Source organism: Bos grunniens, chromosome 16 (assembly GCF_055505025.1).
Source record: "Bos grunniens cultivar Pamir isolate PY7600 chromosome 16, Bosgru_T2T1.0, whole genome shotgun sequence".
Lineage (NCBI taxonomy): Eukaryota > Metazoa > Chordata > Mammalia > Artiodactyla > Bovidae > Bos > Bos grunniens.
Genome location: NC_141180.1, coordinates 52510562 through 52538462, shown reverse-complemented (window position 1 = coordinate 52538462; position 27901 = coordinate 52510562). Strand labels below are relative to the sequence as shown.

At 36.3% G+C, this 27901-nt stretch overlaps 1 protein-coding gene across 25 annotated transcripts in view; it reads right to left on the bottom strand.

The window, feature by feature from the left end:
- ENAH (ENAH actin regulator) overlaps positions 1-27901 on the bottom strand; it is a 157721-nt gene that overhangs the window by 42185 nt on the left and 87635 nt on the right. For 15 of the 25 annotated variants that reach the window (XM_086345121.1, XM_086345125.1, XM_086345132.1 and 12 more), the window contains one exon: positions 25322-25499. In XM_086345121.1, the coding sequence (XP_086201247.1) occupies positions 25322-25499 (178 nt within the window). Of the gene's footprint in view, positions 1-4439; positions 4497-6080; positions 6184-25321; positions 25500-27901 lie in introns of those variants that run through there. The other 10 variants (XM_086345117.1, XM_086345129.1, XM_086345133.1 and 7 more) reach the window with 2 other exon arrangements.

The following is a 27901-nucleotide window of genomic DNA, read 5'->3' as shown; positions in this document are numbered from 1 at the left end:
AAAAACTCACCTAAATAGAACACTGGAAATGAAAAACAGGAGAGAGAAAGCATGAGAACCTTATTACTAGACTGATGCACGCTAATGCATTTATCAAACTTGCCCACTTTAAGTTGCCATTCTTATTTAATGGCCTGGCATTTCCAGCACTGGTGAAAACAAACATTTGCTAAACTTTCACATATAATTAATCTACTTATCTGAACTTTTTAATGTAACAGAGATAACTGCAATAATTTTTCACTTGGGGTAAAACAAAACAAAAAACCTGCATTCAAACCAACACGATTCTGTCATGAGAAACTAATGACCATTCATTCCCATGTCATATAAAATGCAGACCCATTTTTAGCATCTCATAAAGAAGGCCACTAAACAATGGGACATTTTAATGTCACTGGATATAAAAATTGTGTCACAAAATGAGATAAATAAAATACTGGACCTAATACACAATGCTTATAGTTATAATAGAACAATCTTGAATTTAATCCAGTAAAGAAGAGAATAAAGAAATAGTAGTTATCTTTCACTCTTGGAGAGAAATATATGCATAATGATAATGCTATACATATTTGTGAATTCTAGTGTGCTAGCAAAGGCCCCTGGCAGAAATTTTGAAAGTGTTTTTATAGACCACTAGTATAAAAGACAGTTAATAAATAAATGCTTCTAAGTGCTAAAGCAAATTCTTGTAAATCTGAGTTAACAGCCCAAAGTATCTATTTTATACTAGTGGAGATTTCACAAAGAGAACGATAAGGTTCATTAGAATATAATACAGTACTTGTTATATCGCAAGTGTAAAAAAAAAAATTTGATCTGCACTTACCTACTAATTTTTCCCTCATCTCTTTACATGTTTTTAATCATTTAATTTGTCCTCTGAAGACAAATTAGATGACAACTGCAATGATACTTCACTAGATTTCCTAAAAGCCTCTGCTATTTTAAGAGCCACATAAAGGAAATATAAAAATATATTAATTCCATGTCATCAGTAACAGCAACAACAAAAAATCAAAAAGCTTCTAAAATTAAGAATGCATTTAAATGTTTGCATAAATGAAAATATATAGTGTCTAGTAAACAGACTGGAATTCTCTCCTTTCTGATATCAAGATAATGATATAAAAACAGACTGCCGTATTAAGCCATATACTAATGTTCAGTGTACATTACTTGTCTCTTCTGGCCGAAGGACGGGGACAAACAAGGTGGGAGGGTACTTTTGAAAACATAAACTAGTCGGAGGCAGTATTTCCAAAGTTATATTTATCAAAAAAATATTAAATGTGAGTATTTAGCATGGGCAACTCACAAGACCATCATGGTTTAACAATTTTCAAAAATAATGTTTGGATATTTAAGTTAAAACCTCATGCGGCTCAAATAATTAATCAGGTGAATGTCGGATTTGTTTGGCATCAATCTCAAATTTGATCCTAACACATCTATACCAGGCACTGTAATTATTATTGTAACAATAATATTAATAGATTAAATTTACCAATTAAAAGCTCTTGATGTTAAGTTTCAACACAAAGAGAAAGATGTCAATAACTCAATCCTACTGATTTCATTTAAAGGTTTTTTAAATTAACCAAAGTTTGATATAACTCACAAAAAAATCTGAATGTGAGAAAGCTCTCTTTTAGCAATTCATAAAAACTAATTTGGATTTTTTTTTTAAGTTTTGAGTTTTAAGTTTACTCAGCAAACTTGTTTTAAAAGGAGCTTTAAAAAATGTGGGTAATATGTTCTGGCTTATATTGCTAATTATAAAAATAGTTTACAACAAGGAAGATCCTTTTTAAATGGGAGGAATCCAAGAACTAAAAGACACTCTTTAAAATTCTTTTCTACATGGTTCTTGGTGATAATGGGTTATCTTCCCAAAAACTTTTTTTAAAAGGGGTGGGGGTGGGAACAGAAAAGGAGAAGCCTCCTCCCCCAGCATTTTCTCACATCCATATTTAATCTGGTTATTTTGTTTCCTCTTTATCAATACAGTCAACTCACAATTAACAAGCACATTGAAATGTATGTGCATTTAAAAATAATATAAATGTACTGTGAGATTAAGTAAGAGTTCTAGGGAAATTATGAACTTTAGGTACACGATTACATTCTTTCTTCTCGTCCAACACTCTACGGGGCTACACAGTTGGTAAATTATACCAAAGGCACCACACAACATGAAGCAGCAGGTGAGAGTACAGGCTGTCAGCTGCCACTGTACTTTCTGTAACACAACTACTGGTCACTGCACACAGGTCATATGTCTACATGAGTATCTGTGTTCTCAGAGAATGCCAAAAAAAAAAAAAAGGTAGTTTTCTAACAAGTGGGTTAAATAACAACATTTTAGGAGCATCACAGGATAGTCAACAGTTCTTTTGGAGGGAAAAGGGAGAAGAGACAAGTGAACCTGCTCTGTCCCTACTCTAGTATCATAAAGAACAGTAGCTATATGAGAGTTAAGTTTTTTTCTGTTTTATTACCAGAGCCAGAGACAATAGTTGGTCTTAATGTGTCCTGGCTAGGATTCATGTAGCAAAGTATGTAAATCACTGATTCTAATAAAGAAAATGTGTCCATGTCGCTGATACAGTAATTTACAAATGATGGAAATCAGAACAGAACATCTCTCTAAACCAGGAATGAATGGCATTTCAGTCTTGACTTTAGTACTGAGTTTTGGCTAAAGCACATTTCACTTATTGTCACATTTTAATTTTCCCATATCTTGTTTCACACTTAGCCACAGACTACTTAAAAACACAGGACTAAAAGACAAATAAGTGTTATTATACACAATACAATCAAGTTTAAACTTAGCAATGTGGTAATTATATTGTTTGCACACAGTTCAATCAATCAAAGGTAATAATGGGGGAAATTTGCTTTTATTTTACAGCTTAAAAAATTCACCTTTATGAAGGCCAAATCTCTTTCTTCTCTGCAACTGGGTAAACTCTATTATTCTGCAACTAGGTAAACTCTATCTATTATTCTGCATGTGAAACCCCACATGTTAAGTAGCAAAGTATAGAACATCAAGTAAGTTTTCAAAAAGAGCTACAGAGTCCTAATAACACAAACAGGAACAATCACACTTGCAGCTAGTCCAAAAGATGGCCTGGAAGAACCCCCAGGAGGAGGCAGAAAAATCAAAATTAAAAGTTACTAATTAAACATTTAATCTGCAAGGATTAACTGAGGAATCTGAGATGGAGTGAAGTGTTTATACAGGGCCGCATGACAGGCCCACTCCTATAACTGTCACCTGGAACAATCATAAAATAAAACCTCAGGTGATTAAGGAATGCAGCAGAATTTTCATTTTGGGGGGCAATTTATAACACATATTTCCTTGCCTAAACCAGCAAGTATATCAACCTTAAAACAATTCTCTTTATAGGTAAAGAAACAATATTAGTAGTACTGAAGGAGCATATCAAAAACTCTGAGTCACGTGGATAAAATAAAGATACACAGCTGAACTGTTCATATAACATTTTAGTAGTGTTTATCATTCTCTCTCTCATAAAATAATCTGGCCAGTTAAGGTATATAGTGGTAAAAAAGGCATATCTGAGTCAAAGGCGGGGGCTGCTGCGCCTGTAAGATTTAAAAGTCACTTTTTGAACTGGGGTTTTCAAAACCAAAGTTTTAGAATCAAATGAAACTAAAAGGAATTCAGATGTATGTCTGTGTGTGTGTGTAAATGTTTACATATGCAGATATATCCTAGAGTAAGGAGAAGGATATGCATATACTTGATTAACTGTAATGTGGAAAAAAGGCTAAGTGACATAACTGATTTGTCCATGCAAACAACACATATATGTGCACACATGTGTATATGAGCGTGAGAGTGAAAGAAGACACACTATAAGCCTAAATTCACTCCTAAGCCACAGATATCTAACCTACTGAATCAAGGAGGCTATCGATCAGAAAATCAACCTATCAAAGCATGAAAGAGCTCACAGCTGCCTCACAACATGTACATTTGGAAACTAATTCAAGCTAAGCAAACGCTCCCTTCCAGTAAATCCCAATTACATTCCTGATATCATAGTAAGATGGATAAAACTTTCCCTCTAAAACTCTAATTTAAAAGACTGCTCTCAAACAAAGTAGTTAAAAACAAAAACGAACAAACAAAAACCCCTCTCATTCATGTTGGAAGAAGTGAACAAGAATTAGTTCTGAGATCCTAATTTTAACTAAACCCTCGCTAGGAAGCCAACTCAAAAGCTGACCAAATCACCTACATGAACCACAACAAATATCACAACATAAAACAGTAGCTTGCTGTATATCCCAAATTCCACAAACCAGACCATGGCCTAAGGAAACAAAAGTTATGGAAATGCGCAAGTAGTATGTACCACAGCTTGAAAAAGTAATGTAAACATAATGTTGCTTACCACAGAAAATACATCGCAAATTAGTGCTGTCCTGGGTAGCAGTAACCTTGCTCTGGGCTGCAACAGACACCTTGGTGTTAGAAGCTTCAAAAGACAACGGGGCCATCTGAAGAACTTCACATAAACTAAAAGGTGCTTTGAAAGGTTCAAAACGTATTATACATACGTCCTAGCTAGACCCTCATACTCTGTGACATAATTTTTTCAAAAAATTTTATGTGTTTTTTTTTTTTTGTGGAAAAACCCTATAATAAGCCACAGATCAAATGATGCACTTACAGCTTAATTATTTCCTGAGTTACACAATCAGAGAACGCATCAATTTGCATTTTACAATTTATCTTAAAACGTAAATGGATCTGAGATACACGGAGTCAAACCTCTGGCCATTAGTTAATTTCAAGATAGTTACCCTCTTTCAGTATTGCTCATTTAAAAGAAGCTGCAGCTGAACAAAATTTAAGGGAAATGCTTATGATTAGCTTAACATGAGCTGAACTCATTTCTCCTAGTTGAAAAAGACCAAAGCCATTTTAAACAGCCTCCAACAATTAAAGTGTTACATATTCATTGATGTAAAGTAAGAATATCTTCATTTTTCACTTTGAAAAACATCAAAATTATTGTTTTATCAAGCCACATTTTACTTTTCCTTTTTCTTCAACACGTGTGTATGCATACACATTTGAAAAAAAATCTTACTAAAAATGTGTGGCCACATCAAAAGGCCATTTAGTATTTAGGCTATCTACACTAAAATTTACTTTGAGTATTAACGAGATAAATTCTCTTTAAGTGAAAAAATTCAATGAGGAGGAGGTGATAATTTATGAAAAGGTTTTTATAAAAGCAAGATGACACTCGAAATTAGGGTGGGAAAAACAAAACTAAATTTCTTTTAGTTTTACATTAATAACATTCAAAACTTTACATCAATACTTTTCTATAAAATACTAAAGAAATTCTTTTCAGCTTGGGAAAGATTTTCTCTTCCAATCAGTATTAATCAAGAAACAGTGAACAAGTTAAAAATATACTGACTTAAGAAAGACTGAAGAAAGGCAAACAAGACAGTATTTCCCTTAAAACTGTATTCTTTAATAATACAATATATGCTAACTAAAAAAAGTCTGCATAGAATCAGAACCAAACCAATTTATATTTTAAGAATATACACCTGCAAATGGTAATAAATCTTAAATAATCAAGAAAATCTTTATCATTTATAGAAATTAGATTTAATACAATCCAATTAAGTTTAAATCTTGCTTTAAAGATATTAAATACAGCAGATTTTTTAAACACAAACAAGACTAATGAATGTCACCTTTGCTAAGTACTTCCACCCACCCAATCAATTATTATTAAAGTAGCATGCACAATTATTTACAGTAATGACATAAAAAAAGACCACAGGCACACATATAAAATGTCTACTAGCCTAATCAGATCATGCCAATCAGTAATTATATTTTAAGTTTAAACTTAAAAAAAAAAAAGATCTGTCTTACCGATGTCTGTAAATGACTACTTCTATAAAGCCTTTATTAAATAAACATGCCTAGTCTTCAGGTTTTACCTTTCAGTTCCTTTCATTTATATTTAAAGGATTAAAAAATAAGAAAAATATTAAAAACTTACAGGAAAAACCTGAGAAATTATCTCGTCTCTGACAGCAAAGAAACTGCCACATTCCATTACCAATCATTTTGGCAAAGTCATCTGACATTTGTCAGAATGCAGGTAAAACATTATTACCACGTAAGACACAAAACTCCCAATCTCGTGACAATTTAAACAATTATGCAATATTCTATGCAACCTGGTATCTTTAAACATCTTTTTCCTACTGACTTTTACTTCATACCATCCTGTAAAGAACTATCTAAATTCTGATAAGCTAGATTGAGTTCTACTGCAGTTTGCATTTCCCGAAGATACTAAATTATTCATTCCATCATATGCATAAGGCTAACAGCACTTCCTGCTTAATACTGATGCTGCTGACTCTTTGCTCAACTGAGGGAGGAGCATAGAATATGCGAAAAGAAGGTTCAGTGTTCGGATTGAAGAAATTCAGTTAGAAAAAGAAAAAAAGGGACATTTCTCTTTAAATCAGCGTATTAAAATAGGCTTAGGGCTTAGAGAAATAAGGATGGACCCTAAAGGAAAACACGAACTGAGGAGGTTAAGATGTATCAAAAAATCAAAACTTAACCTCTATTTTAGACTTCAAGAAAAGAAAAATGACCTATCTCTATTAGCTACACCGACCGTGAAATAGTCTTGTCATGGTTGTTCATATATTTCTAATAGTTTGTAAAACAGCTATCCCTCAGGCTTTCTCCACCCTTTAACATACTTTATCGTTAGGTGTTTTGTACAAGCAGGGGAGTACAGAAACCTTGGGTGAGATACTAGGAGAAAATGACAAGATGTCACTTGATCAGTATTACTGTTACTGCTATAAAGAATTAGTACAGTAGATTCTTAGTATTCACATTTTTAACCTTAGGTGTCACAGCAATTAATCTCAAAGCAACTTGTAATGAGGATACTAACCATCTCAGCATTTTTTCTGAGGATTAAATGAGAAAATGTTTGCTTAGAGCTGGTTTTCATTTGGTTTGTGCTCTCTGGAAAGCTGGTCTGTTGAGTGAGCACAGCACCAGCATCCAAATTAGCAGTGGCTACCACGAGGGCCCCAGGTTATCATCATCATGACTGCAAAGAGCTACTGTCAGCAGTTGTGAGAGGGCAGGAAAACATGTTAAAAAGCAGAGACCTCTGCCAACAAAGGTCCGTCTAGTCAAAGCTATGGTTTTTCCAGTAGTCATGTATGGATGTTCAGAGTTGGACTATAAAGAAAGCTGAGTGCTGAAGAATTGATGCTTTTGAACTGTGGTGTTGGAGAAGACTCTTGAGAGTCCCTTGGACTGGAAGGACTGATGCTGAACCTGAAACTCCAATACTTTGGCCACCTGATGGGAAGAACTGACTCAATGGAAAAAGACCCTGATGCTGGGAAAGATTGAAGGTGGGAGGAGAAGGGGATGACAGAGGATGAGATGGTTGGATGGTGTCACTGACTCAATGGACATGAGTTCGAGTAAGTTCTGGGAGTTGGTGAATGACAGGGAAGCCTGGCATGCTGCAGTCCATGGAGTCACAAAGAGTCAGACACGACTGAGCGACTGAACTGAACTGACTGAAAGCAAATGTGCTTGTGTTTGTTCTAATACATCTAGAATAGAATGAAGGAAGACGCTGCAGTGTGGTATGGTTGCCTCTCTTCAAAAAGTAGGTACCATGAAATAGAAGCTGGGGCAGCTACTATGGAAAACAATATTGAAATTTCCCCCAAAATTAACAACAGAACTACCATATAACCCAGAAATCCCACTTCTTGGTATATTCCCAAAAGAACTGAACACAGGTAACTGAAGAAATAATCTGCATTCCCATGTTCAGTTCAGCAACAGTCACAAAACTTGAGATACAAAACAACCTAAGTGTTCATTAACACATGAATGGACAAAGAAGATGCACTATATTAATATATATATATTAATATACACACACTGCAATATTATTCAGCCATAGGAAAAAGGAAATACTATTATTAGCAGCAATGTGGATGGATCTTGAAGTTATTATGCTAACTGTGATAAGCTGGACAAAGAAAAGACTGCATGGAATCACCTGGAAGTGGAACCTAAAAAGCTAAATTCACAGAAACAGAAAGTAGAAGAGTGATTGCCAGGGGCTGGGGAGTGGGGTGGATCGATAATAGGCCGGTAAAAGGATACACATTCTTAGCTATAAAATGAATAAAGACTGAAGATCTAATGTAAAACATAGTTGATAACAATGTACTGTATAACTGAAATTTTCTGAGAAAAGAACATAAATGTTCTTACCAAACAAAACCACCAATCAACCAAACAGAAAAGATAAATATGCAATAGCTGCATTAACCAGATGGAAGAAATCCTTTCACAACTTAATACATGTATCAAATCATCATGATGTACACTGTAAACATCTTACAATTTTGTCAATTATACCTCAATAAAAATGGGAGGAAAAATGTACTCTATCTGCAGGGCACTGTGCTAAACGACATGAGAATTACAAATAGTAAATTTTACTCAAAGTGTGGTATTTTTAAAGTGGTATTTTAAAACATTTTCAAAAGAATTTCAAACTGTTTTAAAATACATATAGTTTTTAACAAAGGAAAATCTTACATACCTCAGGAAATGAAACATTACATGTCCATAGTCATGAGTGAAAAAAATGCCACCACTCTCTTTCTAAATTACTGAGTCTCAGGCAAAACTGTTTGTATGGTTGGGTTTCCCCACCCCTCTTCATTTCTTTAGTTCTCCCCTAAATTAGGGCCTCAAACGCATTTTATTTCTTTCTAAGCAAGTATGAAGATGACTGCTCACAGTTGATAAATTGCTGATAATTGATTAGGCTTTGGCAACAGCATCATTCCAACACCTGTTTTGTAAGCCCTTTGGATGTGGAATGAGTGACTACCTCCAGCTAAAGAAACTGAAGAGTCAAGCTGCAGGGTCTATATGACACTTCCAAAGGCAAGAGTAACTCATGTCCAACATTCGTGTCTCTGCTTCTTCCTCCTGAGCATAGATCAAGGCCTGTCCATCAATCACCTTACCACCTCCATCCCCCCACCCCACCCCTCCCTGTCCTTCCTTACTAAGAAATTAGTAAGAATATGCTCAGAGAAAGCAGCACGTTCAGGCAGAATGCTTTAACAAAGATGTTGAGCTCATTACTACAGCATCTGGTTAACTCTCTAATCTATTCAGGTACGCAAACCAGATATCTAGGGCTCTCTTCACCTCTTTTTTCTATTGTGCACTCAGTGGTGTCCTACTCTTTGTGACCCCATGGAAGGAGCCCTCCAGGCTCCTCACTCCATGGGATTATTCCACCAAGAATACTGGAGTGGGTTGCCATTTCCTCCTCCACGGGAATCTTCCCAACCCACGGAGTAAACCCAAGTCTCCCGTGGCTCTTGCACTGGCAGGTGGATTCTTTACTACTGAGCCACCTGGGGATTCCGTTCCCTCTATTACTACTATTCAACCTATTTCCAAGTCCTATGAATACAATCTCTGCATTTCTCTCTCCAAACCATCTCCACTGTCACTGTTCATGTTCCATGATCTCTTGTTTTGATTCAGGATCTTTTGATTTGCAAAATGGGGTTCATATCCCAGAATACTAATCATACCCTGCGATGGGAAAGAAAATAGTAGTACTTCTACTTCTGTTCATTTTTTCTCATTCTTTTTATATTTCTATAATTTCACATTTTATAATGTATTCAACATGTCAATACTGAACATAAACTATAAATACACATGCATTTAGGGACATAAAATACACCAGCCTAGACTATTTTACATGGGGCTTCCCTTGTGGCTTAAGAGGTAAAGACTCTGCCTGCAATGCAGGAGACTCAGGTCCGATCCTTGGGTTGGGAAGACCCCCTGGAGAAGGGAACGGCAACCCAATTCAGTATGCTTGCCTTGAGAATTCCATGGACAGAGGAGCCTGGTGGGCTACAGTTCACGGGGTTGCAAAGAGTCAGACACAGAAGCTACTAACACCATCACTATCACTAGCCTATATATGGCATCACCTAATTAATCTGTTCATCCTGATTGTCCTACCTCTCCCCTCCCCCACAGAAACCAGTAATGCTTAATAACTAAACCAGATCAAATCATCTCCCTTAGTAAAATCTCTTCAATAGCTTTCCACTGATCTAAAGATAAATACCAAAATCCAGTGCTTTCTCCCCATGATGTAACTGTACCCTAACTCATCCAACTCATACTCTGTTTCTCTCTGGGTACGCTGGCCTTTTAAATTCTCAGATGAGCTGTATGCTCCTCCTATGTGCACATGTCTTCTGTCTGTGATCTTCTTGGTCAACCAGTATGCTCCCTTTTTGAAGATTAGAACTTTCTGGTAGTCAGCAGGAGTTACTATTAGTCTCCAGACAACTAAGATAATTATTTCTCCCTCCTTTCCTAGGCATTCTTATTTCCTGTTTCAAGTTTTATTAATTACCTATGTTTTTAAAGATTTTCCACTTCAAAAATTTGAAAGGAGATAATTAAGTACAAATACAAAATTGGGTAATACTAAATTTTCTAAGAAATGTGAAGAATCTGCCTAGACTTAAAAGTTTTAGGCAACATTAATATTAGGCAAAGTGGGAGGGAGAAGAGGGAGGGGATGGGGCCCAATTCCACGGGCCAGGCTCACCTGGGGATGGGAGGTAGCATCTAATAATATGAGAACCTCAAAACGTTCGTAAGGAAATTCACACAATTTCGTTCCCTCATCCTTAAGTGAAGAGGTGAAATTCTTTTAACTAAGAAAACTGTTTTCACTCTAAAAGTGCAACACAGAAGTTTTCAAAGACCATGTCTGTTCTTCCCTACTTTTGTAAGAGAGGAGAATCAAAAAAGTATGAAGTTTAAAAAAAAAAGTATGAAGTTTCTAAGCTAATGTTCTTGGATATGGGGGTAAAAGTGAAGGCAGGACAATGCTGGGCAAGAAAATGTGCCTGAGAGCCAAGACAATAAACCTAAGAGATTTCACAAATGGTCCAGCATTCTTCTCTATATACAATCAATTTGACACAGAAAACCACTACACGATTCTACCTTACACCATTTACCACATTTTAACATGTTGGGTTTTATAAAAAATATGAGGAAGCCTTTCTGCTTTGGTTATAACCTATTTATTTTTAAAATGTTCAGAATTAATCATTACTTTCACTGTATACAACTTTAACACATGAAAATAAATTGTTAAAATGAGAAACTCAGCTGTTAAAATTTAGAAAGTATGCCTAGATTTATAAATATGTGCTAATGATTTACTTTTCAAACTGCCATGCATGACACATGCTACAAAATAGATGAACTGTGAAAAAGTTGTGCTAAGAAGCCAGTCACAAAAGATCACATGTTGTATGATTCCATTTATATGAAATGTACAGAACAGGCAAATATATAGAGACAGAAAACAGGTTAGTGGTTGCCAAGAGCTGGGAGGGATGAAGGAATGGGGTGACGTAAGGGTGTGTGCATGCTCAGTTGCTCAGTCATGTCTGACTCTTTGTGACCCCATGGGCTATACCTGCCAGGCTGTTCTGTCCACAGGATTTTCCAGGCATGAATACGGCAGTGAGTTGGCAGGTGGATTCTTTACCACTGAGCCACCTGGGGTGTGGGGGGTAAGAATGGTGATAATGCTTAATGGTGTGATCAAACTGCTCTAAAACTGATTATGGCGATAGTTATACACTTCTATCAGTATACTAAAAATCACTGAATTGTACACTTTAAATGGGTAAACTGTATGGTGTATGAAGTAAAGCTCAATAAAGCTGTTAATGGGGGAGGAAGGGAAGTGCCCTGTCATGCTCGTGTTCTTGGAACTGAAAGACCAAGTTGAAAAGTATCTCAATGCCTATTACTTTTCTATTATGGATAATATTAAATGTAATTACCTCTGGGTGGTAAGATTTTAGATATTTTTACTTTCTTCTTTATGCTCTTCCATCCTGCTTAAACTTTATAATAAGCACGTAACTTCTTGATTAGAAAAAAAATCAGAGCAAAATGCTGTGCTGGAAATTTGAGCTCTTTGCCAAGAGCAGTTGCCATCGGTGGAGCTCTAACTGGCTCTAGGTTCTGACGTGAGAACTGGATGTACACAATGAGGGAAGTGACTTGATTAACAATACCAGCGTGACCCCAGGTGTCTGGAAGGACTGCAGAGCCAGCACTTGGGTATCCTTCCCAAACACTTGAGCTGGCCTGGGAAGATTTCTCTGCCACCAGCTTGTCCTTCAGGGGGAATAAACAGTCAAAGGCATTTGTTAGGCCATGACTCTGAATACATACCCATTCAGGAAGGTTCATACAAAACCAGGCCTGTCCTAGTTAAGCCCGAACAGTTATCTCCTCTCTGGGAACCCTACTGCCCTTCCCTTCTCATTTTCTCTGCACAATAATTCATGACACTTCATCGGTGAAACCAAGAAGCAACTTCTATCTAAAACAACTCAGGAAAGCTGATGCTTAAATGACAAAGATGTCCACATTTACTTTTTGAAACTCAAAATTAAGTAAAATTTTACTGAAAGAGTAATTTTGTTCAATATATAATAAAATAAATTGGGTTTGTTAACCTGACATGGAGTTTATGAAATAGAATTAAATATAAAAGTTATTGGTGTGGGCTGTCAGTAAGGACATAAAAACTTATTCTACAAACTAAACTCATTAACTTCAGTCTCTGAAATGTAATTATATTTGTAACAATATGTATCTTTGATTTCACTACTCTTTAAAAAAGATAATATCTAATAATCAGTAGGCCTAAATTAGATACAACAATTCAAGCATGAGGGTATGTTATTTAGACAAAACATCAGTGTACTGAGACAAACAAAGAAAATGAAAAAAGCCAACACCTACACTGTTGAACTTACGAAAAAATTTAGCAAACTTTAAATTAGGAGTGCCATATTCCCAGTCTTAAGGATCCATAGATGTTACTCAATAAAGAACTTCTTTTTCTGGAAAACTATACAAAATACTTATTATCATACTTTAAATGATAGTCTTAGTTATCTTAGTTCAACCTGTAGGCCTATAGTTTTTATTTTCTTCATCAGACATTTTTCACTAAATCTCAGTCTTTTACTACTATTCATTCTCTAAAAATGAACTATTATACAAAAGCAGCAGCAATACACTGTTATTTAAAAATAAAACAGGGGGAAGGGAAAAAGAAAACTTCCATACCAGCCACAGCCCAGAAGGAAACACACTATGAAACATCAAAACTGGCCCAGCTTAAGGTCTTTACAATTCACTGTGTGACTGATGAATTTCCCTTTATATCACGTACTAGAGTCAGCTGTGTGCCTCACTAGACCTCAAGATGCTCAAAGGTAATATTCATCTTCCCAATTACCAGCAACCAGCATGGTGTTCAGCACATTGTAGGTGATCAGCAGGGGACTTCCAGGTGGTGCAATGGTAAAGAATCCACCTGACAATGCAGGAGACGCAGGAGACAGAGGTTCAGTCCTTGGGTAGGGAAGATCCCCTCAAGGAGGAAATGGCAGACCACCACACTATTCTTGCCTGAAAAATTCCATGGACAGAGGGGCCTGGCGGGCTACAGATCATGGGGTCACAAAGAGTTGGACACGACTGAGTGACTGAGCACATACACACAGGTGACTGATAAACCTGTTTAACTAAACAGGAGTTTTACCAAACCAATGCAATGTAACCAAAACCCGCTGAAGGCCTACTATGTTAGAAGTACCTTTACATACAAGAATCCATCTAAACAATGTAAATGGGAGAGAATAAGTATGAGAATGAACGAATCTGTATATAATTTTATAATTAAGAAGCAGGAGATTTACACAACACCAGAAATATTTAAACAAAAGTCAGGGAAAGAAAACTGTCTTCAACTGAAAAACAACCTTTATGTGGATGGGTAAATAGGGATTCCTATAAAGCCTTGTTCAGTATAATTTAAAGAAATCCCTGAATACCCTGGAAATATACATCTAAAGTTTTTAACAGATTATAAGGTTGGGACCCCTCAAGTTTCCAGGAAAAAGAAAATCAACTTTTAAAAAAGCAAGGAAAAACCCAGTGTGAAGACATTCAGGTGAAGGCAAGTTATTTCTACAACCTTCATGACCAAGAACCATAAGAAGGCAGGGCACAGAACTATTAAAGGGAGGGGCGACTCTAGGAAACAGGGAGGTGGCTTTAGATAGGCAATCTGGCTGAATCTCCTCTGGCAACAACTTCATGCTGAATTTGTTTTTTAGCAAGTCAAGACTCTACAAGCTGACTACAGGGACCACACCATCACTATTCACAGGAAGAGGAAATACACAAGAAATACTCATGGGAAGTTTTTAAAATGATACATGTTCTAATTTATGCTTTAATGAATAAAAGAGTAAATACTGCCAGAGAAATAATTGCTGGACTAACTGACAATGTGGAAATACCAGAGTCCTAAAAACCTAGCTCTTGCCTGGGTTATGATAACTTGAAAATAAAACTGAACTACCCAAACTGAGGCAAAAGTACCTACTTAAGAAGGAAAAGATATAAATTCAAGCTGGTTTCCCCAAAAGAACAGCAACCCTTTGGAGCAGAAAAATAGTACTAGCTTCCTCAGAACAAAACTCTAGAGACTCAAACATCTCCTCATGTAAAAATACTGTAAATTACTACTACTGTATTAAATATACTTGAGAGATGTTTATATATCATATATTAGTCCAGATTAATAAGATTGTAGGCTACATTTAAAAATGTATGAATGCATGTATCTTTTGGCCTTCAGCAGAAGACACTTTGAATAATTTGATCTTTATATGCAAATAAAATCTGCCAGTAACTGTCACTGTATTAGGACTGTCTCCAAATTTATTTATACAAATCATTTTAAAGTGTTTTTGACAACAAAATCCTTTCCCCTGCGCAATTTTCAGCCCACTGGGAAAGACTGGTTTAGGTAATAAACATATAAATCACCAAAAACAAAAAAGTTATTGAAAACACTCACCATGGTGAAAGAAGGAATAGAAGGTGCAAGGATCTGAATCAGGGAGCATGTTTAGTTAATGCAGAGTCAAGAGGGGCCAGTTCATGAAGGAATCCGGATTTCTGGTAAGAAGCCTGTATTCTGTTCTAAGAGCAACAAAAAGCCACTGCAAGGCCATTTGGTATACACAAAAATCCAATCTACCTCCTATGGTCATTCCCTAGTATTATCTGCAGAAGACACTAGAGACCTGTTTCCAGGAACTGACATCAGTCATCCAGTCAGTACCTTCAAACTCGGGGTGTATGGTTCTGTGACTTAAGAAAAATGTTAAATCCACGGAGACCAGTGTGAGTTTAAGTCTGAACAAGGTAAAGTAATTCTTTGTGTCTAATACAGTATTATCACGGTAAAGATCAGGACAGTATTTGCATAGGAAATTCCTTAATAAAGATGCATTTCTTCTTATATGAATGGCACTTTCACAGCCAAATTATCACTGAAAATTTCCAGAAAACAGAAGCCACTAGTTTCCTCAGGTGAATCATCTCAGAAACTGCAAAAGCTTACAGAAATAGCAGGTCTACTTCACAGGAGTTATTTCTGGTATCCTTACATGAGTAGCGTGCTGTATTTGCCTATCTCATTTCCTAATTACCACTCTGTACCATTCATGGTTCTCACGCCGTCTTGCAGGTATTTCTGACCATGGCTTATCTTCTCTACACAATAGCCTCTTAAGGTCAACAATTTTGAACCATTCATTTCTGTTTCTCTAGCATCATGTAACCTAAGTACCTTATCTGGAGTACAAGCAATTCAGTTCATTGTGGTTTTCCCTCTTTTATGAGACCATCTACCTCTTAGGAATTTTTAACGGGTTAATGAAATAATATCACATATTATATATATATAATAATATGTTGTCTATATATATGTAATATTGTGACACTGTTTATATATGTATGTGAAGTGAAGTCGCTCAGTCGTGCCCGACTCTTTGCAACCCCGTGGACAGTAGCCTGCACCACGCTCCTCCGTCCATGGAATTTTCCAGGCAAGAGTACTGGAGTGGGTTGCCATTTCCTTCTCCAGGGAATCTTCCCTACCCAAGGATCGAACCCAGGTCTCCCGCATTGTAGACAAACGCTTTACTGTCTGAGCTACTTATGTATGTATGAAAGTGAAAGTGAAGTCGCTCAGTCATGTCCGACTCTTTGCGACCCCATGGACTGTAGCCTACCAGGCTCCTCCGTCCATGGGATTTTCCAAGCAAGAATACTGGAGTGGGTTGCCATTTCCTTCTCCAGGAGATCTTCCCGACCCAGGGATTGAACCCAGGTCTCCCGCATTGTAGGCAGATGCTTTACCATCTGAGCCAGCAGGGAAGTCAATAGCAGATGTTAAAGAGATCACCATTTAATACCATCTTCAGAAGATTAACTAGAATTAATTAGAATTTTGCTATCCATACCAACAGGAATGCCCAGTGTTAATTCAGAGGCACTGCACCAGCGTGTACATGCTCTCTGCTGAATACAAACACGAGCAAACCAACAGTATACACTATCATCTACACACTGATCAAAGTATGTCCAAAATTAAGCTGTGACTCTGAAACTAGTACAATATTGTGAATCAATTATACTTCAATTGGAAAAACACTAAACTGTAAAAGTTGTGAACAGGTTTGGCTACAACTGTTGTAACTGGTCTCACAAGAGCAGAAGTGGTTCCTGCAATTTGAGTCTTCGCATCAGTGGACAATGAGACAGATTCTGTTCTATCAAAGCTTCTCCCTATCTCTTACATCCATAGTTAAATATGAAAAAGTCCGACAAAAAGGTATCAGAACTTTCAACTGTCTAACATCCAGCAAATGCTTCTCCAACCTACGGGCAACAAATAATGATTACAATCCAAGAAGACAAGTAAAGTAATTGTATACAAATAACTATTCTCATGCAGGAAAATAATCACAAAAATAACTGTGTAAACAATCATGAATGACATCCTCAGTTTGCTGCAGCCCCATTAATTAAACTTCAAGTTTATTGTAAAGTAAGCCTAAAGAACTGAAGTCACCAGTTAGACCTGTATCAGACACATTAATAAGAGGTCCAACTGACAAAGAAACAGAGAAATAAGAATGAGAGAGAATACAGTGTCTGACAACAAACTTCAGGCTAAAATAACTTTCTATAATTATGAAACACAGATTCATCAGAAAAATCTTGTCTGTTTTAGTTATTTAATCAATTCTACAACACAAGACTGAAGCTGTGCTTAAGAAAAACACAGTATTAGACTCGAGTTACAGTCAAGACAAAGCAGCTTTCCCAAAAAGCTAATGATCAGGAACTTAAAAGTCACAGAAATAAATATTTTCTAATTCTTTTATTATAAATAAAAGATAATCATTTGTATGTTATAACGTAATAGTCACCAAGTCATTTTGCATAAGTGCTTAACCCTCTCGTAACCCTGGATGAGAAAGGTTGGGCATACGAACCAGATGCCTAACTCAGTAGTTCTCAACATTTTCAACAGCTAGAAACCCTTTTATTATTTTAGCTAACCCCCTTGGACTCGATACTTACAGTGAGCTTGTTCAAAGGAACTGTATTTATCATTAATCTTTGTTCTTTCTTAAGTAAGCAAAGATACATAATTGGTTGACCTCAGTTCAGGTACTAGGACTATTTAATGTTGCTTATCAGCATCGTGGCACAATCACAAGATCCAGAAATTCTTCAAAGTGTCAACAACAGCTAATTAGGATTTCTGATTGGTTTCAGATAAGCATCCCTACAAAGAGCTGGCAAATTTTAGTCCCCAACAAAGAAGTTTAACATCTGACTTAGGAGGTATAATCCTATCGCTGGAATGTATGATGTACATTGTTTATTTAGCTTTCCAAAACACTGAAAATTATCTCAAAAGTGTATCAGTTGTTTTGTATTAGTTTTGTAACAAGTTGAAAACCATTGTTCTAACTCAAACAGAATTATCTCCCAAAGAAAAGGACATTCATATATAACATGGATGCGAACTCTGTTAATAAATTACTGAACTGTGGGCTTAACATATTTGCTCTCTAAAAGCTATTTGAAGACAAATCTGTGTCCATGTACCATTCTTTCTAAAACTTGGACTCTGGTTCACAGTAAAAATTCAAACTCATGCTGAACAGCATTTTCATTTTTCACCTCTTTCTCCCCAACTACTGACTTTTTTCATAAGTAGAAATTATTGTAGGTACCACACTATCGGCAAACAGATACGATACTCTCCCAGAGATTTCTACTGCTTTCATGTGAAAATCTGCAGCCAGAATTCTTTCGTAAAAGGAAAAGTTGTGTAAGGGGAGGAAGTACTCATACAATATTGATTTCCTATCCCTCTCCTACTAGAATTTTCTCCTCTATTCCTACTATTTTTGCCTTTACTCAGCAACTTAAGGCTTGTCTCAGTTTCCAGCAGCTCCCTTTTCAAACCATTGCTGGCCTTCTGAAGTACAGCTTTGTTCACATCATTCCATTTGCTCAAAAACGTACACTCAATCTCTATCACCCACAGCTCTCAAAGGCCCTTTTTGGTCAGACCTATCTTTCTGACTTTATTCCCTATCAGGCCAATCAAATAACTCCTGTTCTACAAACAAGCTCATTTTTCCACTTTTGTACTCCTACACTACTTCCTGGGCCGGATAGATGTGCCTTTCCCCCTTATGTCCCTCTTTTATCTATCTTTCAAAATCAGTTCAAAATCCATCTCATTGTTAACACTTTCCTCAATTGTTCCAATGGAACAATTCTCCTCCTCATACTCAAAGGATTTTATCTGTATCTCACAGACAACTCTCTCTTTTGGATTAAGATTGTGTCTTATCTCTCCTGCAAGAGTAGAAGAATCCTTGAGGGCAAGATTTGAGTCTAATTTTCCCCTGTCATGTATGTATCAGATGATGGATAAATTAATTGATTTTCTATGAGGAAACATAACATGGTATATCTTTACCAGGCAGTAAAGACAAAGAGGTTGCAGAAAACTTCAAAGTCTGTCTACTACTTTTATTCCTCTAAGAAAATTAATCCACACAGAATTTTCTGTGTATTTTTTAGTATTAGCATTAAAAAATAATATCCTATAGTTTAAAAATACTAATCCCTTTACCTCAATTAATCCCTAGGATACAGTAACACAGGTATTCTCATGATCCTTTTATAAGGATCCCTTTATATGTTTCCTCATTGAAGGGAACAGCTTTAGAGAAAGCAACCTGCCAGGGGAGAAGTCAAAATTGGAGTCTTTCACCTCCAAACCTAAGTTCTTTCCACTAAATCAAAAATGAAAGACCATAAAATTTTACCCCCCCAAAAATAAAACAAAAAGTAAATGAAAGTTTCTCTCTTTCCGATTTTCTCACCTTAAACGGACATCCCTCAAAAGCCTTTTAAAATATGCTTTGAAGATCTTGAGCTTAAATGCAGAGAAACAAATACAAAGAAATCTCCTGAAGGTCAGTAAAATCCAATCCCAGTTGAGCCTCCCTTTCTAGGTATATATGACCTCAGCGAAGTCCCACCTCTCTGTGTCAGTCTTCTTAATTAGAAACTGGGGGTGACAATACTGGTAGACTAACCTCATGTTTTTATAGAGATTGTGAGTTTATAAATGTGGAAGGGTGTGAAGAGGTAAGTTAGAGAAGGAAGCAACCAGAAAAAGGCTGTCCCACCCACGCAGCCTCCAAACCTCTTACTCATTTAATCCTGACGAGCAGCTACAGTTCTATGTTTCACAATGTTACTTCTCTGATAAGACCGTTGATTAAGGAAAGTTAGAAGTGCAAAGTACTATATCCAAGATCACCTTTAGAATCCATTTTCCCTGACTGCCCAAAATGACACAATCTGGTAACTGTCTTAGAACAGCATCCTCTTCTTCCTGACCTATCCATTACATCTCATGGACACAGTGGAAAAAAGGTGAATGCTAAAACTAAATCAGGGTACAAATGGCCATTTATGCCACTGTCTTGCTGTGGGCTCTTGAGCCAGTCCAGAGACCTTTTGTTAAGCCCCAACCTTATGTCTTCTGCTGCTGCTGCTGCTAAGTCACTTCAGTCGTGTCCCACTCTGTGCAACCCCATAGACGGCAGCCCATCAGGCTCCCCCGTCCCTGGGATTCTCCAGGCAAGAACACTGGAGTGGGTTGCCATTTCCTTCTCCGATGCATGAAAGTGAAAAGTCAAAGGGAAGTCGCTCAGTCGTGTCCGACTCTTAGCGACCCCATGGACTGCAGCCTTCCAGGCTCCTATATCCATGGGATTTTCCAGGCAAGAGTGCTGGAGTAGGGTGCTATTGCCTTCTCCGAACCTTATGTCAAAAACAAGCTTAATACCAGCAACTCTGTAGTGTTATACAGATTATCGGTAATAAATGTGCCCAATTAGGACCAGCCACAAAGCTGGTGCCTAAAAACAGATTATTATTCCTGCCTCAGAACTGCTTTAAGGACTAAATGAGGATGTAAGTAGAAGGCCTAAAACAATGCCTTCACAGGCAAGGTTGGCACTAAAAGTCTGTCACCTCCTCTCCACTCTGCTCCTTTCCCTTCTCATATTGTGTCATTTCAGGACTCATCACTCTCACTGGTATTATCACAATGGCATCTGAAACTCATCTCCATGCCTACAAACACATGCTTACCAATCCATCACTTTTGTCCTAAAGTATTCAGCACGTTTCAGAGACCGCATTACCGACCAGTATCCTGAACTGCACACCGCCCAGCAAGAACACAAGGCCCTTCCCAGTCTCATCTCTTGCAACTTCCCTTTCAGATAGAAACCGTCTGGCCCAAGCCCACCACATCGCTTGTTTGTTTCCCAACTGTGCCAGGCTCTCATGCCTCCAAGCCTGTCCAGAATGTTCTTCTATCATCTACTTATTCTTCAAAAGACAGCTCAAACATCATCTTCTCTACAAAACTTCCCTTTACTCTAGAATTTTCTTCTGCATACTTCATTCACATGTCACAAACCATACTCTAATTTTGCTAAGAAATCCTAGAAGGCAGAGGATAGGCCTTATCATGTTAGCATCATTTCCAGTATCCAGCACAGGACCCATGCTCAAAACATGTTTGGCGGTTTTGGTGACATAACCTTAATATTGGTCCCATTAATACTGGCATTCTGGATGTCTGAAAAATAAAAGTGCCACTATAAACATAAGAAGTATTTCTAGAAACTTTTTGAGATATTTTAAATTCAGTTAATTCTGAAACATATGTCAAAAAGATTTTTAAAATGCTGAGATAAAACTCATACAAATGCACATATGAAAGGTTTATCAGACCAAATTACCAATTAAAAAAATGAATGGAATCTCAGTCTTCATAAATATTTAACTATAAGCTCTAAGGAAAATTCCCAACAGGAGGTTGTCTTTGACTATATTCTTGCTTTCAATAGATACAAAATAAAACCCAGCAAAAGCAGTCTTAGACAATGGTAAAATATTTTAAGGTTTTCCTCTTAGAAAGGTATGCTTAATTTTGGTTCAGCAGAACAAAAGGAGTAGAATAATCTTACTTAAAACCAATATGATTTCCCTTTTTACAAATGGATTTTAAGAATTATCTCTTTTCAAATGACTTAAACCTTTTTCAAAAGGAAATAGACTGTGGAAGTTTACATCTACTGATCACGAAAAAGACTGACTTTATATTTTATATAATCCATGCCTATTATCTGCAAAACTGCTACACATATACTTGATAAATAATAAAGAAATAAAAAATACCAGGCTGGATAACACATTTTGAATGTACTTAACTGAGTCCATTTCTATTAGGCAAAGGAAACAGATAAACTAGCTTTTGGTATACAAGAAAGCATTAAATTCAACTCTTTTTCAAAACTGTTAGAACATGTGACTTGTTTCTTAAATTCCAAATATAACTCACTGTATTTAGCACCTTCTGTACTTTCCAGTATATTAGATAATTGCACACTAAGTTAAAAACAAAATAAAGGAAAACATTCCTGCCACCCACCCCTTTCATAAAAGAAATGGAAATATTAAACATCCACACAGAACACCTTGTAAAGGTCATCACGACTAACTATACAAAAGGCCGGTTTTTTTTTCCCTTAATTTGAGCATTTTGTTTGAGGATTTAGAGACGTGGAGGGGCAAAGAAAAGAGAAAGGAAGAATTTTGCGATTTTTTTTTTTTTTTGGCAGAAAAGATGATTTTAGTAATTTCCAAATCCTGCTCGGGGGAACCACATGGGTGTCCCCATGGTCAGAGGCTCCCAACTCCCACATGAATCAGAGAATCTCTGCAGGTTTCTTTTTTTTGTTTGGGGGTGGGGGGTGGGGATGGGGGGCTTGGTCTGTTTATGCACTAAGCACCTGAAAAAGATTTTTTTTGTACAAAGGTGACCATAACTTCAAAAAGCCTAAATACCACGAAAAAGGACTAGCGAATATTCAATGAATAATACATTAAACCTAATAAACAGAAAATCCAGAAGCATTCAATATGGAAAACTGGTTTTAAAAAGTGGAAAGACACCAAGTAAAAACAGACTACTAGCTACAGGTACTTTACCTTTATGAATAAGTTTGTTTCTTTTGCTTCTGATCAGAGATTTACAGGGTATATTATTTACTTAGGGAGGGGACATGCAAGTTACCTGTTCCCAACTTGGTTTTGGCAGGCAGAGAATAGATGGTTTTAGCAAGCAACTGGCTATGAATCCAAAGCAAACAGCTGTGAAGAGGGACGACGTGTTCAAGATGAGAGGTGACATTATTGGGTATGTTTGTTTATGTGGATAGCAGGGACTCACAAAATTAACACTGGGGGTGGAGTTCTTACCGATTCTACTGAGATCTACAGAAAAGTTTTTATCCTTTCCTGAGGACACTTCAGATTCACAGCATCTAAATCCTCTTATGACTCCAGTGAAACTCGCTCAGTCGTGTCTGACTCTCTGCAACCCCACGGACTATACATACAGTCCATGGAATTTTCCAGGCCAGAATACTGGAGTGGGTAGCCTTTCCCTTCTCCAGGGGATCTTCCCAACCCAGGGATCAAACCCAGGTCTCCCACATTGCAGGCAGATTCTTTACCAGCTGAGCCACCAGGGAAGCACCTTATGCCTCCAATGCCAAGCCAATTATTGCTATCAAAAACTGGAGACAGTGTTTAACTATACTAATGTATGAAAACAGTCATTTTCTAAGTAAGTCAGACTATGAAGAACATTTCATGTGCTTTGCCTTCTCTGATGAAAAAGCCACAGAACCAAAAGCTTCTATGCCAGTGACTGGGGCCATGATGCAAGGAGATGGCTAGGATGGACCAACTTCTCCCACCACTCTCTCTCCTGCCTCAGCCCATGATAAGTTGAGACTGTGACAGAGAAGAAAGAGAATAAGCTTCAAACTTATCTAAGAGGAATCTATTCAATTTTTCTGCCTTAACAAAATGCTTGCATAGCTAATGAGATGATGGGCGATCTTCCCATTTATTAAACTTTCTATAATGTGGAAATTACAATAGACAATGTAATTGAGTCTCTCCACATTAAGACTCTTTAATTTCAAAAGATCAAGATCAAAAGAAAAAATCATTAATTAGCATCTGCATTTTGAAAACAAACTATATGACTATACACTGATAAAAACCTTTTCTAATTGGTTAAAAAAACTGATAAGATGAACAATAATGTTAACCACTTTAAATTAGTAACATTCAATTCTAAGGATCAGTGGACAAGCTTTTGAAAGTTCAGAAATAAAAATAATGCTAGACTGTTCCAAACATGGAGAAGCTAAACGTTATTGTCACCTATGCTCTCCAAAGTTTGGCTCTTCAATTATTTATTATGTAGTTGATCTATTCAATAAAATATTAAGAACAACAATTAGAGTTGCTTCCTTATGGTAAAACTAAGTAACAGAAAAGCAATTCTATACCTACAAGAGAATGCTGATAAAATACTGATGCCTGAAAGCAAAGTACAGTGACTTAACAACGTACATACAAGTCTGTACACACAGGCAGACTTCTGTGCTATTTTCTAGATTGAGTGACACACTAGAAGAAGTTCTAGTGGTTTATTTTCTCAAAATAGATGAGAGTTATGTACAAATTATTTATAGAGACATTAATTTCCTCAAAAGAAAAACCACCTATAGGTATAATAAAGTAGTTTTAGTAAGATTCCAAAGTGTCTTCTTGCCCTGAAATTCACATCTGAAATAGACTAACACATAGGCTAGATGCTTCAAACATTTTTAGAATAGGGCAAGGTATAAATAAAATTTAAACTATCTATAACAGGTTTTGAAATTCTGTACTTTCAACAAAATATTGAAATTTAATGTAAGTCCTTCCTGATAAAATATATAAATAAACTTTATTTATGGCATGCTTATATCAATAAGGTTGCTACTAAACACAGAAAGGCAAGCAAGAGTAATCATACGTGTTTGCTTTATTATAACCTTAATTTTCTGAATATTAAACCTATCTCCCCAAAGAAATAATCACAAATTGGCATATTTTTCCTATTTTTTAAGTCAAAATAAAAACAGCTCATCTGTGACACGTATACACTTTCAAATCCTGTGTGTTTTTAAGTGAATTATTTCTACACACCTCTCTGACCACCATGCAGTGTCAGACGACATGCAATTCAAAGCTTATACCACCGGAGGGCACTCTGAAAATCTTTAAACAAGTTTTAGAATGGAATTTTTACCTACTGGGAAGGAGACCTAGTCCTAGACCTTGAAATTCATGGACTCAGTAGTGGCTTAAAAAACATGTTTCAGAAAACATGTGTTTCATCATAAAAAATAAGATGATGACAAATATGCATATTCAGTCCACAGCTTATCTCTAAGTCTCATGTTCTTGCAATGAAAGTTTAGGTTCTAGATCAGAATAAACAAATAATTTCAAATAAGAACACTAAAAAATTACTAACTACTAACCAGTCTCATAAGATTATCCTTCTTGAGTAAATGTTCATCATCAACAAACAGAAGTTCACATTTTTGTAGAAAACAAAACAAATTCAAGAATCACTTCAAATATTAATACATATATATATGATTTAAAAGTTGGTCAGAAAAGACTTGGTTTAATATATACACAGCACTTCAGTTCAAGGAAACAGGTAACCCGTGGACACCCTACCTGTTTCCTGTGAATTCAACACTTCTAAGGCATGCATCATGGCACTTGCGAAGACATTGGCATCTTCTTTGCTGCCAAAGTTGAGACCATACACCTGTCTAGCATCCCGCCATTGGTGGAAGGTCTGTGTAGCTTGATTGTACTTCAATCCTTTAGGAATGGCACAATTTATCACAACCTAAAAGACAGTAATTCTTTATAAAGTTAAGCTAATAATTGGCAAAATCAGCAAAGTCAACATCCTGACTGGACATTGCTCATTGAAACCTGCTCCTGACCAACCTCGGCAAAAAAAAAAAAAGAAAAGAAAAAAAAGGTTAAAACCAGTATTTGGAGTAAAATCAGTCTGCAGAAGTTAACAGCCTGATAGATGTTAGGCTGTCTGATAGTTACAAGTCTCTGGCCTTAAAAGACTAAATCAGCAAAACAAAAGAAAATCTATATCCCTCATTAAATATTTGAAAATGTTTACTGAAATTTTATAAATTCAGAAAGCATATAAACCATAATCATGTATCTTAGTGATTGCTCCTAGGTAGCCAAACCCTGATCAAAAAATAGGACATTAACATCAGAAACCCCCTCCCAAAGGCATCAGCCACACTTCTAACATCAACAAATAGTTTTGTAGGTTTTGAGGTTTTATGTATAAGGAGTTACACAATATATACTGTAATTTGCTCTCCTTGTCTCAAAATTATTTATGAGATGCATCTATTCATTGTATGTAATTGTGGTTTACTGCACACATTTCTGTGGGGCATATACCTAGAAGTGGAATTGTCACAAGCCATACATATGCTCAATTTCAGCAGAAAACTCCACGTAGCTTTCTAAATTGGTCCCATCAATGTTCACTTCCACAGCAGTATACAATTGCTTGCACAACCACACATACAGTGCATCACTATAATTGGTATCGTCAGGCTCAAGTTCTGCGATTCTGCAGGGTATAAATACTACATCATTGAGGTTCTAGGTAGCATTTCCCTGATTACTATTGAGATGCAGCACTTTTTTGTATTTTAAAGGCTATCTGGAGATCTTCTATGAATACGTGCTTAAATTAAATCCCTTGCTCATTTTTTAACTGAGTTGCTCATCTTTTTTTTAATTGATCTATTAAGAGTCCTTTATATATTCTGGATGATCCCACTGTTGGTTGTATGTTACAAATATCTACTCCTATTCTGTGACTTGCCTTTTCACTCTCTTAATGGTGTTTTTCGATGAACTGAAGTTCTTAACTTTTATTCAGTCCAAATACACAATCTTTTCCTTTATACAGTCAATGCTTTTTGAAATCCATTTAACAAATGCTTCTCATGTGTGATAAAAGTGATAAAAATATTAGTCCATGTTAATTTATAGAAGCTTTACTGTATTAACTTTCATATTTACATCTCCAATTCAACTGGAATTGATGTATGCCTACGATATAAAACAAGGTTCAGCTTTCTTTTTTGTTCCAATATGGCTGTCCAACTGATCTGGCAGGACCTACTGGCCTGCTGCAGGTTTACCTTTTTCATAAACCAAGTGTCTAAATGGCTCTATTTTGTTCTACTGCTCAGTATGCCGATCTTTGAGCCGACATCACAGTGACTTAATCATCATAACTTTACAGGAGGTCTGGATAGCCACTAGTGTGTCCTCCTACTTCGCAGCTGCTCAATATTGCTTTGGCTGTTCTCAGTCCTTTGTGTGCAGCTACAACTTTATACTTATTGTCAATTTCATATTATTTATCCAATTTACCAGTCTCTGTTTTTAACGGTAGTGTTTAACCCATTTACACTTACTGCAAGTTTTACATAAATCTGGGCCTAAATCTATCATACCTTCCTTTAGAGTGCTTTACTACTGTCCTATTAGCTTGCCAGTTACACAGTGTTTTCACTGTTGTTTCAGTGGTTGCCCCAGAGACTGAAACAGACGTCTTAAACTTATCAAAGACACACAGGAACCAATACCTTTGTCTTCACCTCAACAATCCACAGACTTACAATACTTTATCTCCCCTTTCCCAATGCCCATCCTAAGAATTCTACACTATTTTTATCATGTATTTTTAATTCCATTAAATCCCATAAAACATTATTAGTAGTCTTATACAGTTGATGGTCATTTAAGATTTACCCAATATTTACCCTTCTTTTTGTTGTTTTTTATTCCTCTGTCCTCTCCAAGCTTCTGTTGGGACCATTTCTGATCTTGATGAGCACCCTTTAGAATTTCATTCAAAGTAGATCTCCTGATAATGAATTCTCTATTTTGGTTTCTCAAGAATTCTTGAGAAAGAATTCTCAATTCTTAATATCTTTATTTCACCTTCATTATTGAAGACTATTAAGTATGGGATTTAAGTGGTCATTTATTTTCTTTTATCCTTTGCCTTCTAACTTTTATTGTTTCTACTGAGAAGTCAGCTGACAGTTTATTATTGCTTTTTAAAGGTGTATTTTTCTCATGGATCAAACTAAAGAACTTCAACTTGAATTTAGTATACAGTGATTTTAATATGGTATGTTTATATGTGGTTTTCTTTGTATTTATCCATTTATGGTTTACAGCATTTCT